Genomic DNA, 17,295 nt, shown 5'->3' with positions numbered 1-17,295 from the left:
TCGCTGCCTCCAGCTCTGCCTTGGGGCGGCGATATTCACCCGGCTGTTCCCATGGTCCCTTGCCGTCTAATATTTCCTCCCAAGTCCATTGCTCCACAAAGCGCTGTTCCTTCCTTTCACGCTGCTTGGTCCGGTTGTGGTGGGTTATTCTGTCACGTTCGTCGTATGGAGGAAGAGAGGAGGACCAAGGCGCAGCGTGATAGTAATACATTCTTCTATTTATTTACCGAAACAAAGAACACTTGGCAAACTATACAAAAAAACAACAAAACGAACGTGAAGCTATATACGAAAAGTGCAGACACAGGCAACTTACACATAGACAATAACCCACGAAATCCCTAAAGAATATGGCTGCCTAAATATGGTTCCCAATCAGAGACAATGATAAACAGCTGCCTCTAATTGAGAACCAATCTAGGCAACCATAGACATACAAACACCTAGACTAGACAACACCCCATAAACATACAAAACCCCTAGACAAGACAAAACACATAAATCCCCCATGTCACACCCTGACCTAACCAAAATAATAAAGAAAACAAAGATAACTAAGGCCAGGGCGTGACACTACTGCTATAGTGTGTACTGTATTTCAGCTCAGCTCCAATGTGGATGATTCTGAGTTGTTGTTTTGTGATTTATTTGGGATTATTTGTTGTATTACTCAAACGCACATAGAAACAAACATACATGGATCCAACACAACAAAATGTAGACTAATATATTTGATCTGCTTCTCTTCCCACCTCAGGACAAAGAATCTGTGGGTGACTGGCGTAAGAACATCGAAGACAAATCAGACAGAAAGAAGATGTTTGAGACTAATAAGGAGTAGATGTTCCAGAGTTCCAGACAGGAAGATGTTTGAGACCGCTTGAACAACCTTCTGCCTTTGGTTACTAAGTTATCCAGATACGACTTGTTTGTTTGTTTGTTTGTTTTCGTCTCTGGCTAAATTAATCTAAGAGGTAGTTCCATCTCTCTGGGACTGTTGTGACAGATGTTAATGAGTTGTTATGGTAACTAAGAGGTAGTTCCATCTGCCTGGGACTGTTGTGACAGATGTTAATGAGTTGTTATGGTAACTAAGAGGTAGTTCCTTCTCTCTGGGACTGTTGTGACAGATGTTAATGAGTTGTTATGGTAACTAAGAGGTAGTTCCATCTCCCTGGGACTGTTGTGACAGATGTTAATGAATTGTTATGGTAACTAAGAGGTAGTTCCATCTCTATAGGACTGTTGTGACAGATATTAATGAATTGTTATGGTAACTAAGAGGTAGATCCATCTCTCTGGGACTGTTGTGACAGATGTTTATGAGTTGTTATGGTAACTAAGAGGTAGTTCCATCTCCCTGGGACTGTTGTGACAGATGTTAATGAGTTGTTATGGTAACTAAGAGGTAGTTCCATCTCTCTGGGACTGTTGTGACAGATGTTAATGTGTTGTTATGGTAACTAAAAGGTAGTTCCATCTCCCTGGGACTGTTGTGACAGATGTTAATGTGTTGTTATGGTAACTAAGAGGTAGTTCCATCTCCCTGGGACTGTTGTGACAGATGTTAATGTGTTGTTATGGTAACTAAGAGGTAGTTCCATCTCCCTGGGACTGTTGTGACAGATGTTAATGAGTTGTTATGGTAACTAAGAGGTAGTTCCATCTCTCTGGGACTGTTGTGACAGATGTTAATGTGTTGTTATGGTAACTAAAAGGTAGTTCCATCTCCCTGGGACTGTTGTGACAGATGTTAATGAGTTGTTATGGTAACTAAGAGGTAGTTCCATCTCTCTGGGACTGTTGTGACAGATGTTAATGTGTTGTTATGGTAACTAAGAGGTAGTTCCATCTCCCTGGGACTGTTGTGACAGATGTTAATGTGTTGTTATGGTAACTAAGAGGTAGTTCCATCTCCCTGGGACTGTTGTGACAGATGTTAATGTATTTAATCAAAACAACCTGTAGTTCTGTTAAGTCATTTATTCCTTTGTTCCAATTCAATTTCTGAAAATAAATGATTTGCTGAAAAAAAACATGATTTATTTTGTGTATGGCTTTCTGCTACTGCTACAAGAGATCATTGACTTTCCCACAGCTGTTATACCATCACGTTACCTATGCCTGCTTTGAAATATTTTGTTGTCAAAGGGAAACTTTCTATCAGGAATGAGGTGGACATAATCCCGAACCACATTATGGAATTCAGATTTTTTGGGGGATTATTTTATTGAACTGATGATGCCAGCATGGAATAGTTTAGGTGGTAATCTCTGAATAACAGTACGAGGCTATGTTACCACATGTTTCTATTACTCAACATAATATGGTGTTTGAGAACACAGTGAACCATAGGTCATGTCCTATTGATCTGCATCTAAGGAGTTAAACATTGAAAGATAGTTGTAACATTTTTCAACGTTACACCAAGACAATCAGATCCTACTTTTTCCTACAAAATACTTAATGTAAAATGTATTCTTCAACAATAAAACATGTTTTTTTTCTCTCACTTTAGGTAAGTCAATATTACCTATATAGTACATTTCCAATGACTAAATAGTGTCATGACTACTTTGATATCCAACCAGTACTTTCTCTACCTCTTTACAGGTTAGCTTGAGGTTGAATATGTTGAAGAAGACTAATAGCTGAGGAACAAGTGGTGCAGACAACATGGTGTGACTTGGCTGGACTCTGGATCTGAGAGCCAACTGGAGCAGACAGAGGAGGGAGGAGAACTGGGAGAGAAGGGAGGAGAACTGGGAGAGGAGGAGGGAGGAAGACAGGGAGAGAAGGAGGGAGGAGGACAGGGAGAGAAGGAGGGAGGAGGACAGGGAGAGAAGGAGGGAGGAGGACAGGGAGAGAAGGAGGGAGGAGGACAGGGAGAGAAGGACAGGGAGAGGAGGGAGGAAGACAGGGAGAGAAGGAGGGAGAGAAGGAGGGAGGAGAACAGGGAGAGAAGGAGGGAGGAGGACAGGGAGAGAAGGAGGGAGGAGGACAGGGAGAGAAGGAGGGAGGAGAACTGGGAGAGAAGGAGGGAGGAGGACAGGGAGAGAAGGAGGGAGGAGAACTGGGAGAGAAGGAGGGAGGAGAACTAGGAGAGAAGGAGGGAGGAGAACACGGAGAGAAGGAGGAGAACAGGAAGAGAAGGAGGGAGGAGGACAGGGAGAGAAGGAGGGAGAGAAGGAGGGAGGAGAACAGGGAGAGGAGGAGGGAGGAGAACACGGAGAGAAGGAGGAGAACAGGAAGAGAAGGAGGGAGGAGGACAGGGAGAGAAGGAGGGAGAGAAGGAGGGAGGAGAACAGGGAGAGGAGGAGGGAGGAGGACAGGGAGAGAAGGAGGGAGAGAAGGAGGGAGGAGAACAGGGAGAGGAGGGAGGAGAAGAGGGAGAGGGAGGAGAGTATAGGTGGGTGGGTGTGGAGTGTGGTGACATCACATTTATTGTGGCTAAAAATGATGGTGTAACTTCCTACTACCCATGGTTAATATCAGCATACGCAAACCTCCTGATTTAGGTCAGTTATGTCAGCCTATAAATGTCAGTCATATCAGCCTATAAATGTCAGTTATGTCAGCCTATATATGTCAGTTATATCAGCCTATATATGTCAGTTATGTCAGCCTATATATGTCAGTTATATCAGCCTATATATGTCAGTTATGTCAGCCTATAAATGTCAGTTATGTCAGCCTATATATGTCAGTTATGTCAGCCTATATATGTCAGTTATGTCAGCCTATATATGTCAGTTATGTCAGCCTATAAATGTCAGTTATGTCAGCCTATATATGTCAGTTATGTCAGCCTATATATGTCAGTTATGTCAGCCTATATATGTCAGTATTGTCAGCCTATAAATGTCAGTTATGTCAGCCTATAAATGTCAGTTATGTCAGCCTATATATGTCAGTTATGTCAGCCTATATACGTTAGTTATGTCAGCCTATATATGTCAGTTATGTCAGCCTATATATGTCAGTATTGTCAGCCTATATATGTTAGTTATGTCAGTCTATATATGTCAATTATATCAGCCTATTTATGTCAGTTATGTCAGTCTATGTATGTCAGTTATGTCAGCCTATATATGTCAGTTATATCAGCCTATAAATGTCAGTTATGTCAGCCTATATATGTCAGTTATGTCAGTCTATGTATGTCAGTTATGTGAGCCTATATATGTCAGTTATATCATCCTATAAATGTCAGTTATGTCAGCCTATATATGTCAGTTATATCAGCCTATAAATGTCAGTTATGTCAGCCTATATATGCCAGTATTGTCAGCCTATAAATGTCAGTTATGTCAGCCTATAAATGTCAGTTATGTCAGCCTATATATGCCAGTTATGTCAGCCTATATATGTCAGTTATGTCAGCCTATATATGTCAGTTATATCAGCCTATATATGTCAGTTATGTCAGCCTATATATGTCAGTTATGTCAGCCTATATATGTCAGTTATGTCAGCCTATAAATGCCAGTTATGTCAGCCTATATATGTCAGTTATGTCAGCCTATAAATGTCAGTTATGTCAGCCTATATATGTCAGTTATATCAGCCTATATATGTCAGTTATATCAGCCTATATATGTCAGTTATGTCAGCCTATAAATGTCAGTTATGTCAGCCTATATATGTCAGTCATATCAGCCTATATATGTCAGTTATGTCAGCCTATATATGTCAGTTATGTCAGCCTATATATGTCAGTTATGTCAGCCTATATATGTCAGTTATGTCAGCCTATATATGTCAGTTATGTCAGTCTATAAATGTCAGTTATGTCAGTCTATAAATGTCAGTTATGTCAGCCTATATATGTCAGTTATGTCAGCCTATATATGTCAGTTATGCCAGCCTATAAATATCAGTTATGTCAGCCTATATATGTCAGTTATGTCAGCCTATATATGTCAGTTATATTGCCTATATATGTCAGTTATGTCAGCCTATATATGTCAGTTATGTCATCCTATATATGTCAGTTATGTCAGCCTATAAATATCAGTTATGACAGCCTATATATGTCAGTTATGTCAGCCTGTATATGTCAGTTATGTCAGCCTATATATGTCAGTTATGTCAGCCTATATATGTCAGTTATATCAGCCTATATATGTCAGTTTTGTCAGCCTATATATGTCAGTTATATCAGCCTATATATATTTCAGTTATGTCAGCCTATAAATGTCAGTTATGTCAGCCTATAAATGTCAGTTATGTCAGCCTATATATGCCAGTTATGTCAGCCTATATATGTCAGTTATGTCAGCCTATATATGTCAGTTATATCAGCCTATATATGTCAGTTATGTCAGCCTATATATGTCAGTTATGTCAGCCTATATATGTCAGTTATGTCAGCCTATAAATGCCAGTTATGTCAGCCTATATATATCAGTTATGTCAGCCTATAAATGTCAGTTATATCAGCCTATATATGTCAGTTATATCAGCCTATATATGTCAGTTATGTCAGCCTATAAATGTCAGTTATGTCAGCCTATATATGTCAGTCATATCAGCCTATATATGTCAGTTATGTCAGCCTATATATGTCAGTTATGTCAGCCTATATATGTCAGTTATGTCAGCCTATATATGTCAGTTATGTCAGCCTATATATGTCAGTTATGTCAGTCTATAAATGTCAGTTATGTCAGTCTATAAATGTCAGTTATGTCAGCCTATATATGTCAGTTATGTCAGCCTATATATGTCAGTTATGTCAGCCTATAAATGTCAGTTATGGCAGCCTATAAATGTCAGTTATGTCAGCCTATATATGCCAGTTATGTCAGCCTATATATGTCAGTTATGTCAGCCTATAAATGTCAGTTATGGCAGCCTATAAATGTCAGTTATGTCAGCCTATATATGCCAGTTATGTCAGCCTATATATGTCAGTTATGTCAGCCTATAAATGTCAGTTATGGCAGCCTATAAATGTCAGTTATGTCAGCCTATATATGCCAGTTATGTCAGCCTATATATGTCAGTTATGTCAGCCTATATATGTCAGTTATATCAGCCTATATATGTCAGTTATGTCAGCCTATATATGTCAGTTATGTCAGCCTATATATGTCAGTTATGTCAGCCTATATATGTCAGTTATGTCAGCCTATATACGTTAGTTATGTCAGCCTATATATGTCAGTTATGTCAGCCTATATATGTCAGTATTGTCAGCCTATATATGTTAGTTATGTCAGTCTATATATGTCAATTATATCAGCCTATTTATGTCAGTTATGTCAGTCTATGTATGTCAGTTATGTCAGCCTATATATGTCAGTTATATCAGCCTATAAATGTCAGTTATGTCAGCCTATATATGTCAGTTATGTCAGTCTATGTATGTCAGTTATGTCAGCCTATATATGTCAGTTATATCATCCTATAAATGTCAGTTATGTCAGCCTATATATGTCAGTTATATCAGCCTATAAATGTCAGTTATGTCAGCCTATATATGCCAGTTATGTCAGCCTATATATGTCTTTTATATCAGCCTATATATGTCAGTTATATCAGCCTATATATGTCAGTTATGTCAGCCTCACATAGCTGGGGAAGGATCTTTGTACCACAGCATTGTAATGATGTCAGTTATGTCAGCCACACATAGCTGGGGAAGGATCTTTGTACCACAGCATTGTAATGATGTCAGTTATATCAGCCTATAGATGTCAGTTATGTCAGCCACACATAGCTGGGGAAGGATCTTTGTACCACAGCATTGTAATGATGTCAGTTATGTCAGCCACACATAGCTGGGGAAGGATCTTTGTACCACAGCATTGTAATGATGTCAGTTATATCAGCCACACATAGCTGGGGAAGGATCTTTGTACCACAGCATTGTAATGATGTAAGTTATGTCAGCCACACATAGCTGGGGAAGGATCTTTGTACCACAGCATTGTAATGATGTTAGTTATGTCAGCCTATATATGTCAGTTATATCAGCCTATAAATGTCAGTTATGTCAGCCTATAAATATCAGTTATGTCAGCCTATATATGTCAGTTATGTCAGCCTATATATGTCAGTTATGTCAGCCTATATATGTCAGTTATGTCAGCCTATAAATGTCAGTTATGTCAGCCTATATATGCCAGTTATGTCAGCCTATATATGTCAGTTATGTCAGCCTATAAATGTCAGTTATGTCAGCCTATATATGCCAGTTATGTCAGCCTATATATGTCAGTTATGTCAGCCTATATATGTCAGTTATATCAGCCTATATATGTCAGTTATGTCAGCCTATATATGTCAGTTATGTCAGCCTATATATGTCAGTTATGTCAGCCTATATATGTCAGTTATGTCAGCCTATATATGTCAGTTATGTCAGCCTATATATGTCAGTTATGTCAGCCTATATATGTCAGTTATGTCAGCCTATATATGTCAGTTATGTCAGCCACACATAGCTGGGGAAGGATCTTTGTACCACAGCATTGTAATGATGTCAGTTATGTCAGCCTATATATGTCAGTTATGTCAGCCTATATATGTCAGTTATGTCAGCCTATATATGTCAGTTATGTCAGCCTATAGATGTCAGTTATGTCAGCCTATAAATGCCAGTTATGTCAGCCTATAGATGTCAGTTATGTCAGCCTATATATGTCAGTTATGTCAGCCTATATATGTCAGTTATGTCAGCCTATATATGTCAGTTATGTCAGCCTATATATGTCAGTTATGTCAGCCACACATAGCTGGGGAAGGATCTTTGTACCACAGCATTGTAATGATGTCAGTTATGTCAGCCACACATAGCTGGGGAAGGATCTTTGTACCACAGCATTGTAATGATGTCAGTTATGTCAGCCACATATAGCTGGGGAAGGATCTTTGTACCACTTCATTGTAATGATGTCAGTTATGTCAGCCTATATATGTCAGTTATGTCAGCCTATATATGTCAGTTATGTCAGCCTATATATGTCAGTTATGTCAGCCACACATCGCTGGGGAAGGATCTTTGTACCACAGCATTGTAATGATGTAAGTTATGTCAGCCTATATATGTCAGTTATGTCAGCCACACATAGCTGGGGAAGGATATTTGTACCACAGCATTGTAATGATGTCAGTTATGTCAGCCTATATATGTCAGTTATGTCAGCCTATATATGTCAGTTATATCAGCCTATATATGTCAGTTATGTCAGCCTATATATATCAGTTATGTCAGCCACACATAGCTGGGGCAGGATATTTGTACCACAGCATTGTAATGATGTCAGTTATGTCAGCCTATATATGTCAGTTATGTCAGCCTATATATGTCAGTCATATCAGCCTGTATATGTCAGTTATGTCAGCCTGTATATGTCAGTCATATCAGCCTGTATATGTCAGTCATATCAGCCTGTATATGTCAGTTATGTCAGCCTGTATATGTCAGTCATATCAGCCTGTATATGTCAGTTATGTCAGCCTGTATATGTCAGTTATGTCAGCCACACATAGCTGGGGAAGGATCTTTGTACCACAGCATTGTAATGATGTCAGTTATGTCAGCCACACATAGCTGGGGAAGGATCTTTGTACCACAGCATTGTAATGATCTCAGTTATGTCAGCCACACATAGCTGGGGAAGTATCTTTGTACCACAGTATTGTAATGATGTCAGTTATGTCAGTCTATATATGTCAGTTATATCAGCCTATATATGTTAGTCATATCAGCCTATATATGTCAGTTATGTCAGCCTATATATGCCAGTTATGTCAGTCTATATATGTCAGTTATATCAGCCTATATATGTCAGTTATGTCAGCCTATATATGCCAGTTATGTCAGCCTATATATGCCAGTTATGTCAGCCTCACATAGCTGGGGAAGGATCTTTGTACCACAGCATTGTAATGATGTCAGTTATGTCAGCCTATATATGTCAGTTATGTCAGCCTATATATGCCAGTTATATCAGCCTCACATAGCTGGGGAAGGATCTTTGTACCACAGCATTGTAATGATGTCAGTTATGTCAGCCACACATAGCTGGGGAAGGATCTTTGTACCACAGTATTGTAATGATGTCAGTTATGTCAGCCACACATAGCTGGGGAAGGATCTTTGTACCACAGCATTGTAATGATGTCAGTTATGTCAGCCACACATAGCTGGGGAAGGATCTTTGTACCACAGCATTGTAATGATGTCAGTTATGTCAGCCTCACATAGCTGGGGAAGGATCTTTGTACCACAGCATTGTAATGATGTCCGAAGGGGTTTATGACACGACTGTTTTATTTACTGAAAATCTTCATCTCATTTTATCTAATCTAAATTTTACGTAACCTTTCTTTTGAATTTGAAGCAAATGTTTGTTTTAGTGAGAAAACATTGGATGGTTTGAGAATTTATGGTGGTTGGATACTGGAGTTAGGAGGCTGACATGGTGGTTGGATACTGGGGTTAGGAGGCTGACATGGTGGTTGGATACTGGAGTTAGGAGGCTGACATGGTGGTTGGATACTGGAGTTAGGAGGCTGACATGGTGGTTGGTACTGGAGTTAGGAGGCTGACATGGTGGTTGAATACTGGAGGCTGACATGGTGGTTGGATACTGGGGTTAGGAGGCTGACATGGTGGTTGGATACTGGAGTTAGGAGGCTGACATGGTGGTTGGATACTGGAGTTAGGAGGCTGACATGGTGGTTGGTACTGGAGTTAGGAGGCTGACATGGTGGTTGGATACTGGAGTTAGGAGGCTGACATGGTGGTTGGATACTGGAGTTAGGAGGCTGACATGGTGGCTGGATACTGGAGTTAGGAGGCTGACATGGTGGTTGGATACTCGAGGCTGACATGGTGGTTGGATACTGGAGTTAGGAGGCTGACATTGGGGTTGGATACTGGAGTTAGGAGGCTGACATGGTGGTTGGATACTGGAGGCTGACATGGTGGTTGGATACTGGAGTTAGGAGGCTGACATGGTGGTTGGATACTGGAGTTAGGAGGCTGACATGGTGGTTGGAACTGGAGTTAGGAGGCTCACATGGTGGTTGGATACTGGAGTTAGGAGGCTGACATGGTGGTTGGATACTGGAGGCTGACATGGTGGTTGGATACTGGAGTTAGGAGGCTGACATGGTGGTTGGATACTGGAGTTAGGAGGCTGACATGGTGGTTGGAACTGGAGTTAGGAGGCTGACATGGTGGTTGGATACTGGAGTTAGGAGGCTGACATGGTGGTTGGATACTGGAGTTAGGAGGCTGACATGGTGGTTGGATACTGGAGTTAGGAGGCTGACATGGTGGTTGGATACTGGAGTTAGGAGGCTGACATGGTGGTTGGATACTGGCGTTAGGAGGCTGACATGGTGGTTGAATACTGGAGGCAGACATGGTGGTTGGATACCGGAGGCTGACACGGTGGTTGATACTGGAGGCTGACACGGTGGTCCGTACTGGAGGCTGACACGGTGGTCTGTACTGGAGGCTGACATGGTGGTTGGATACTGGAGTTAGGAGGCTGACATGGTGGTTGGATACTGGAGGCTGACATGGTGGTTGGATACTGGAGTTAGGAGGCTGACACGGTGGTTGGATACTGGAGGCTGACACGGTGGTTGGTACTGGAGGCTGACACGGTGGTTGATACTGGAGGCTGACACGGTGGTTGGTACTGGAGGCTGACACGGTGGTTGATACCGGAGGCTGACACGGTGGTTGGGTAATTGATCACACCATGTGTGTGACCTCTGGGTCATGTCAGTTCAGAGGGGTCCTTCTCTTTCTTACCACCAGCTTCTCTTCTCGTCTCAGCCAGTCTGCCAGTTTAGCAGTCAAGACATTCCCTGACAATAATATCTTTAAAGTTTACCAATTACTAATTTAATAATACATTTGACCAATCACACAGAGTTATGAATTCATTGGAAGTGTCTAATTCAATCAATTGACAGGGAGACATTTTACAAACTAATCAAGTGTCCTGCTGATTGTTCCTTGAGTTCTGTTTAACAGACGTGAAACCAGCGGCGACCAGAGTCATTGTCTTATTTATCCAGTAGTAGTAACTTGAGAGCTTGATGGATTTCAAACACATTCAGAATTATGAGGTAACACAGAATTATGAGGTAACACAGAGTTATGAGGTAACACAGAGTTATGAGGTAAAATAGAGTTTTGAGGTAAAGTTGAGTTATGAGGTAAAATAGAGTTATGAGGTACAGTTGAGTTATGAGGTAAAATATAGTTATGAGGTAAAGTTGAGTTATGAGGTAACACAGAGTTATGAGGTAACACAGAGTTATGAGGTAACGTATAGTGGGTGCTCCCTTCACCAAAAGTCAGGATTAAGTCAAATATAAAATCAGGATTATTTTAAATCACATCTAAAATCAGGATTATTTTAAATCACATCTAAAATCAGGATTATTTTAAATCATATCTAAAATCAGGATTATTTTAAATCAAATCTAAAGTCAGGATTATTTTAAATCACATCTAAAGTCAGGATTATTTTAAATCAAATCTAAAGTCAGGATTATTTTAAATCACATCTAAAGTCAGGATTATTTTAAATCACATCTAAAGTCAGGATTATTTTAAATCACATCTAAAGTCAGGATTATTTTAAATCACATCTAAAGTCAGGATTATTTTAAATCAAATCTAAAGTCAGGATTATTTTAAGTCAAATCTAAAATCAGGAATATTTAATGCCAAATCTAATGTCAGGAATATTTGAAGTAAAATCTTATCAGAAACGTCGATGGCAGATGTTTTACGAATGCGGAGGTATTTCAGGAACTAACTGTCCCATTGGCCCTGACCTGGCCCCACTCCCATAAAGACAACGTTGCCCTTTTGCTTTTCTGCTGAGCTTTACAAATCTGTTCCTGTCTCTGTCTTGCCTGTAGCTCTCATCCCCACATCCTTTACTTGTATCTTCACTGGGCTTGCAGGTGAGAGGTTCTTCTTTCCTCGCTGCTCCGTCTGTAACGAATGTGCTGTATATTCATTTATTCATCTGTTGGTACCAGATTGTGTGTCGTCCATCCCATGTGGGAATAGATGTGACTTTTGGACCAGATTGCATGTGGTCCATCCCATGTGGGAATAGATGTGACTTTTGTACCAGATTGCGTGTGGTGTGTGAGCTCTGATAGTTTACAATGCTTTTAGAATAGAATAGAAGATACCTTTATTTCTCTCAAGAGGAAACTTGGGTTTGTGGCGTTGGGATATTCAGAGGTGTTTGTCTGTGTGTTTTAGACACGTGTTGGAAGAGATACATCCAAGGCCTGGTTTTCAGCTGTTGTTTTCACTGTAGTTCAGAGTGAATGTGTTGCTGAAAGGTTCTTGTGGTTCTGTTTGCCCAGTTGTTAGTTTATAAACTATGTAAAAAGGACTGAAGTTTGTTCAGAAATATAGCTTTGGCATGGTAGGATGTGGATAGTCACTGTATGTCTTATAATTGTAAACTTGAATTTATGTTGTCGTTTCACAGTTTACTTCAAATGGCTTATGGATTGTTTGATGTTATTCCAATAGATTTGTTGAGATTCAATTACATACAACGGAAAATCCAATTGGGTATTTTCATAAATTCCTGAACATACATTTTGTGAATGTCAGCTGTATTTTCTGAAAGGACCTGTTTTGGTGTCATAGTCCTTATGGACTCCTGCACGACCAACACTTTCAGGAAATGAGAGTCTTGTTGATTTGCTATCAACCTTGGGCAGGATTATATCGTACAGATTCAAAGACATTCATTAAAGAGGAAACAACCTCTCCCTTTTTCACCAGCAGGAATTATGCTATTGATGTTGGACTGCTGTGTTATTGATGTTGGACTGCTGTGTTATTGATGTTGGACTGCTGTGTTACATTGGGGTAAACTGATCCAAGCAAATTATTGACCATTCATTGTCTAATGTTTGTTGCATTCCTTTTGATATGCAATGGCACATGACTTGCATTGGGTCAAACTTGAAATATTTGGTTTCTACCCCCCCCCCCCCCCCCCCCTCTCCCCCCTCCCCCCCCAAACTACATAGAAGAACAATAGCTCAAAATTAACAAGCTGTTTACTGTTCATCTCTTGACACAGGAAGTAAAACAAAACGACCGGCCAAAATGTCTGAGTAAGTTTACAGAAAAATATACTACACTATACTGTATTCATCTGCTGTATTCTGTCTGTGAACATGTTTTCCACATAGAAAACCAGGCAGTAAAACTGATTAGTACTATGCTAAGATGATTCCCAATAGTGTTGCAATTTTCCCTACCGTAATGTAATAAAATGAAATAATAATAATAATAAAATTGTTTCATCGTCACGTAGCTGTCTCTGTAGCAACACCTTGTATATTTCCCTTAAATGACCCTGATCTGTTTTATCCAATCAGTAAAAAGATGACAACGAGCCGTAGGAACTACCTGAAGGTAAGGAGCACCATTCATTCCAAAATGGTTTTATAAACAGTTAATACACCTTCATGTTCTATAAAGACCCTCATGTTCTATAAAGACCTTCTGTTCTATAAAGACCTTCTGTTCTATAAAGACCTTCATGTTCTATGAAGACCTTCTGTTCTATAAAGACCTGTTCTATAAAGACCCTCATGTTCTATAAAGACATTCTGTTCTATAAAGACCCTCATGTTCTATAAAGACCTGTTCTATAAAGACCTTCACGTTCTATAAAGACCTTCTGTTCTATAAAGACCTTCTGTTCTATAAAGACCTGTTCTATAAAGACCTTCAAGTTCTATAAAGACCTTCTGTTCTATAAAGACCTTCTGTTCTATAAAGACCTGTTCTATAAAGACCTTCATGTTCTATAAAGACCTTCTGTTCTATAAAGAGCTTCATGTTCTATAAAGACCTTCTGTTCTATAAAGACCTTCTGTTCTATAAAGACCTGTTCTATAAAGACCTTCAAGTTCTATAAAGACCTTCTGTTCTATAAAGACCTGTTCTATAAAGACCCTCATGTTCTATAAAGACATTCTGTTCTATAAAAACCTTCTGTTCTATAAAGACTTTCTGTTCTATAAAGACCTTCATGTTCTATAAAGACCTTCAAGTTCTATAAAGACCTTCTGTTCTATAAAGACCTTCATGTTCTATAAAGACCTTCTGTTCTATAAAGACATTCTGTTCTATAAAGACCTTCTGTTCTATAAAGACCTTCTGTTCTATAAAGACCTTCATGTTCTATAAAGACCTTCTGTTCTATAAAGACCTTCTGTTCTATAAAGACCTGTTCTATAAAGACCTTCATGTTCTATAAAGACCTTCTGTTCTATAAAGACCTTCTGTTCTATAAAGACCTTCTGTTCTATAAAGACCTTCAAGTTCTATAAAGACCTTCATGTTCTATAAAGACCTTCATGTTCTATAAAGACCTTCTGTTCTATAAAGACCTTCTGTTCTATAAAGACCTTCTGTTCTATAAAGACCTTCACGTTCTATAAAGACCTTCTGTTCTATAAAGACCTTCTGTTCTATAAAGACCTTCTGTTCTATAAAGACCTTCATATTCTATAAAGACCTTCTGTTCTATAACGACCTTCATGTTCTATAAAGACCTTCTGTTCTATAAAGACCTTCTGTTCTATAAAGACCTTCATGTTCTATAAAGACCTGTTCTATAAAGACCTTCATGTTCTATAAAGACCTTCATGTTCTATAAAGACCTTCTGTTCTATAAAGACCTTCACGTTCTATAAAGACCTTCTGTTCTATAAAGACCTTCTGTTCTATAAAGACCTTCTGTTCTATAAAGACCTTCTGTTCTATAAAGACCTTCTGTTCTATAAAGACCTCCTGTTCAATAAAGTTGTCCCAGGCTTAGATTGAACATGTATCTGTACCACACAGAGAAAATCCTGCATGACTTCACAGACTGATTTCCATGCTGACTTTACATTGCATGGCTATAGTCATTTTCAGGGGTCAAGGGGTCAAATGCTTGGAAGTTGGACGAGAGTAGATATTCACACACTGAGTGGTCAAGGGGTAAATGTTATGTGATCCAGACAGTGTTAGCCCCCCCCCCCCCCCCCCAACACACACACACACACACACACACACACACACACACACACACACACACACACACACACACACACACACACACACACACACACACACACACACACACACACACACACACACACAGTAGTAGACCTTGTCGACTTGTTGCCATGCAATGTAAAGTCAGCATGGAAATCAGCCTGTGAAGTCATGCAGGTTTTTCTAGTTTAAGGAGTTGAGGAGTAGAAACCAACCCTGAAAGCTTTACATCACTCACAACACTTCACCTGGAGCTCTGTCCATCTAGAGTCCTTCAAGTGATATGAATACATGATTGATATAGACAACCCCATAGACAAGCAGAAGTGGCCGCTGAACTCCCCCCCCCCCCCCGTACAGAGCTTGATGCTCCAGATCGCTGCCGGCTTGCTCGAGGCTGAGGAGGTCGAGGCTGAGGCAGAGAAGGCCAGGTACATGGAGGAGAACTGCCCTGCACCAGAATTGTTGGTATGCATGGCAGAGCTCACGGTAAGCTATTAGCAGTAAGCCAAACCCCCCCCCCCCCCCCCTCTCTCTCTCTCTCTCTCTCTCTTTCCGTCTCTCTCTCTCTCTTTCCGTCTCTCTGTCTCTCTGTCTCTCTGTCTCTCTGTCTCTCTGTCGCTGTCTCTCTGTCTCTGTCGCTGTCTCTCTGTCTCTGTCGCTCTCTGTCTGTCTCTCTCTCTCTCTCTTTCCGTCTCTCTCTCTCTCTCTCTCTCTCTCTCTCTCTCTCTCTCTCTCTCTCTCTCTCTCTCCCCGTCTCTCTTTCTCTCTTTCTCTCTTTCTCAATCTCTCTCTCTCTGTCTCTCTTCAGGACTTGTGCAAGAAGCTCCATCAGAAGATCGAGAGGGTTGATGAGGAGAGATACGACATGTCAACCAAGGTGACCAAGTCCGAGAAGGAGGTGAGGAGTTCTACCACTGTTACTCATATTATTAACTGACTGTCTAAGACAGAGCCACAGGAGTAACAGTAGTTCCACTGATGTTTGGCGTTTGGCAGTCAATCGTCTGTGTGTGATAAGTGCTTCCTGTTGGATTCCAAACAGGTTGAGGACTTGAAGATGAAGGTAGTTGAACTGAATGGAAAGTTCCGGAAGCCCGTCCTGAAGAAAGTACGCATGTCTGCTGACGCTATGCTCCAGGCTCTGCTGGGCTCCAAACACAAGGTGTCCATGGATCTGAGGTGCAACCTGAAGCAAGTCAAGAAGGAGGTCAAGGAGGAGGTGAGTGTTGTTCTGGACATAAGAACATCATTATAGTTTAGCTTAATAAGGTTACTATACGACTGTAACGTTACTTATTTACTGGGTAAATAATTTGAACGTTTTATTTTAAAGCCTCGTCCACGAATGTGTCTGTTCTGTAGCTGTTCTACAGGATCCCACTTCTGACACCAAATGTCATATCATAAGTCCAACCTTTCAAGGACAATGTCTCCCAGTATAGGCCTATCTCTAAGCAGCGACAACTGTGAAACCTTTCAAAGACAATGTCTCCCAGAATAGGCCTATCTCTAAGCAGCAACAACTGTGAAACCTTTCAAAGACAATGTCTCCCAGAATAGGCCTATCTCTAAGCAGCAACAACTGTGAAACCTTTCAAAGACAATGTCTCCCAGAATATGCTTATCTCTAAGCAGCAACAACTGTAAAACCTTTCAACCCAACACTCCAATGTGAATCATGCTACCACTGAGGATCCCACTGCCGAAACACCAAATGTTATATCTTTCAAATACATTTTCACTCATGTATTTATTCTGCCATTCTTCCCACCTCAGGACAAAGATGCTGTGGGTGACTGGCGTAAGAACATCGAAGACAAATCAGACAGAAAGAAGATGTTTGAGACTCATAAGGAGTAGAAACGAAACCTGTCTGGAACTCTTCTGACAAATATCCACGTGTATAATCAAATACTCCAGCGTTGACGAACGAGCTATGTGTTGGGATTTCCGTTTGTCCCCCGTTGGATATCTAGTCTTTTGTTTCACACGTAACATAAAAACAGTTACGTGACCTCAAAAATGATATTGTGCAATATTTATACTAATTTTCATCAAATAAACCCTGGTCAGCTAATAGAAAGTGTTTTTGTGATTTGTGGAGTCACTACTGTTACGTCTCCACAACAGCAGACCAGTTGACCGTCCTGACTGGTTTAACCTGCTCTTGAAATTACATGGCTTTAGTAATATTGAAGTGTTCAAGGGGTACAACGTTA

At 40.2% G+C, this 17,295-nt stretch overlaps 1 protein-coding gene across 1 annotated transcript; it reads left to right on the top strand.

The window, feature by feature from the left end:
• The first annotated feature begins 13,046 nt into the window (after nt 1–13,046).
• Nucleotides 13,047–17,063, top strand: LOC120038990 (troponin I, fast skeletal muscle-like). The gene is made up of 6 exons (XM_038984520.1): nt 13,047–13,134; nt 13,402–13,438; nt 15,434–15,562; nt 15,885–15,974; nt 16,119–16,295; nt 16,853–17,063. Exons 1-6 carry the CDS (start codon nt 13,127–13,129, stop codon nt 16,934–16,936), a joined length of 525 nt encoding a protein of 174 aa, XP_038840448.1. The 5' UTR covers nt 13,047–13,126; the 3' UTR covers nt 16,937–17,063.
• The last annotated feature ends 232 nt before the right edge of the window (nt 17,064–17,295 follow it).

This window comes from Salvelinus namaycush, unplaced genomic scaffold (genome assembly GCF_016432855.1).
Source record: "Salvelinus namaycush isolate Seneca unplaced genomic scaffold, SaNama_1.0 Scaffold2466, whole genome shotgun sequence".
Taxonomy (NCBI): Eukaryota; Metazoa; Chordata; class Actinopteri; order Salmoniformes; family Salmonidae; genus Salvelinus; species Salvelinus namaycush.
Note: the sequence above shows the minus strand (reverse complement) of the source record. Positions and strands in the feature narration are given on the sequence as shown.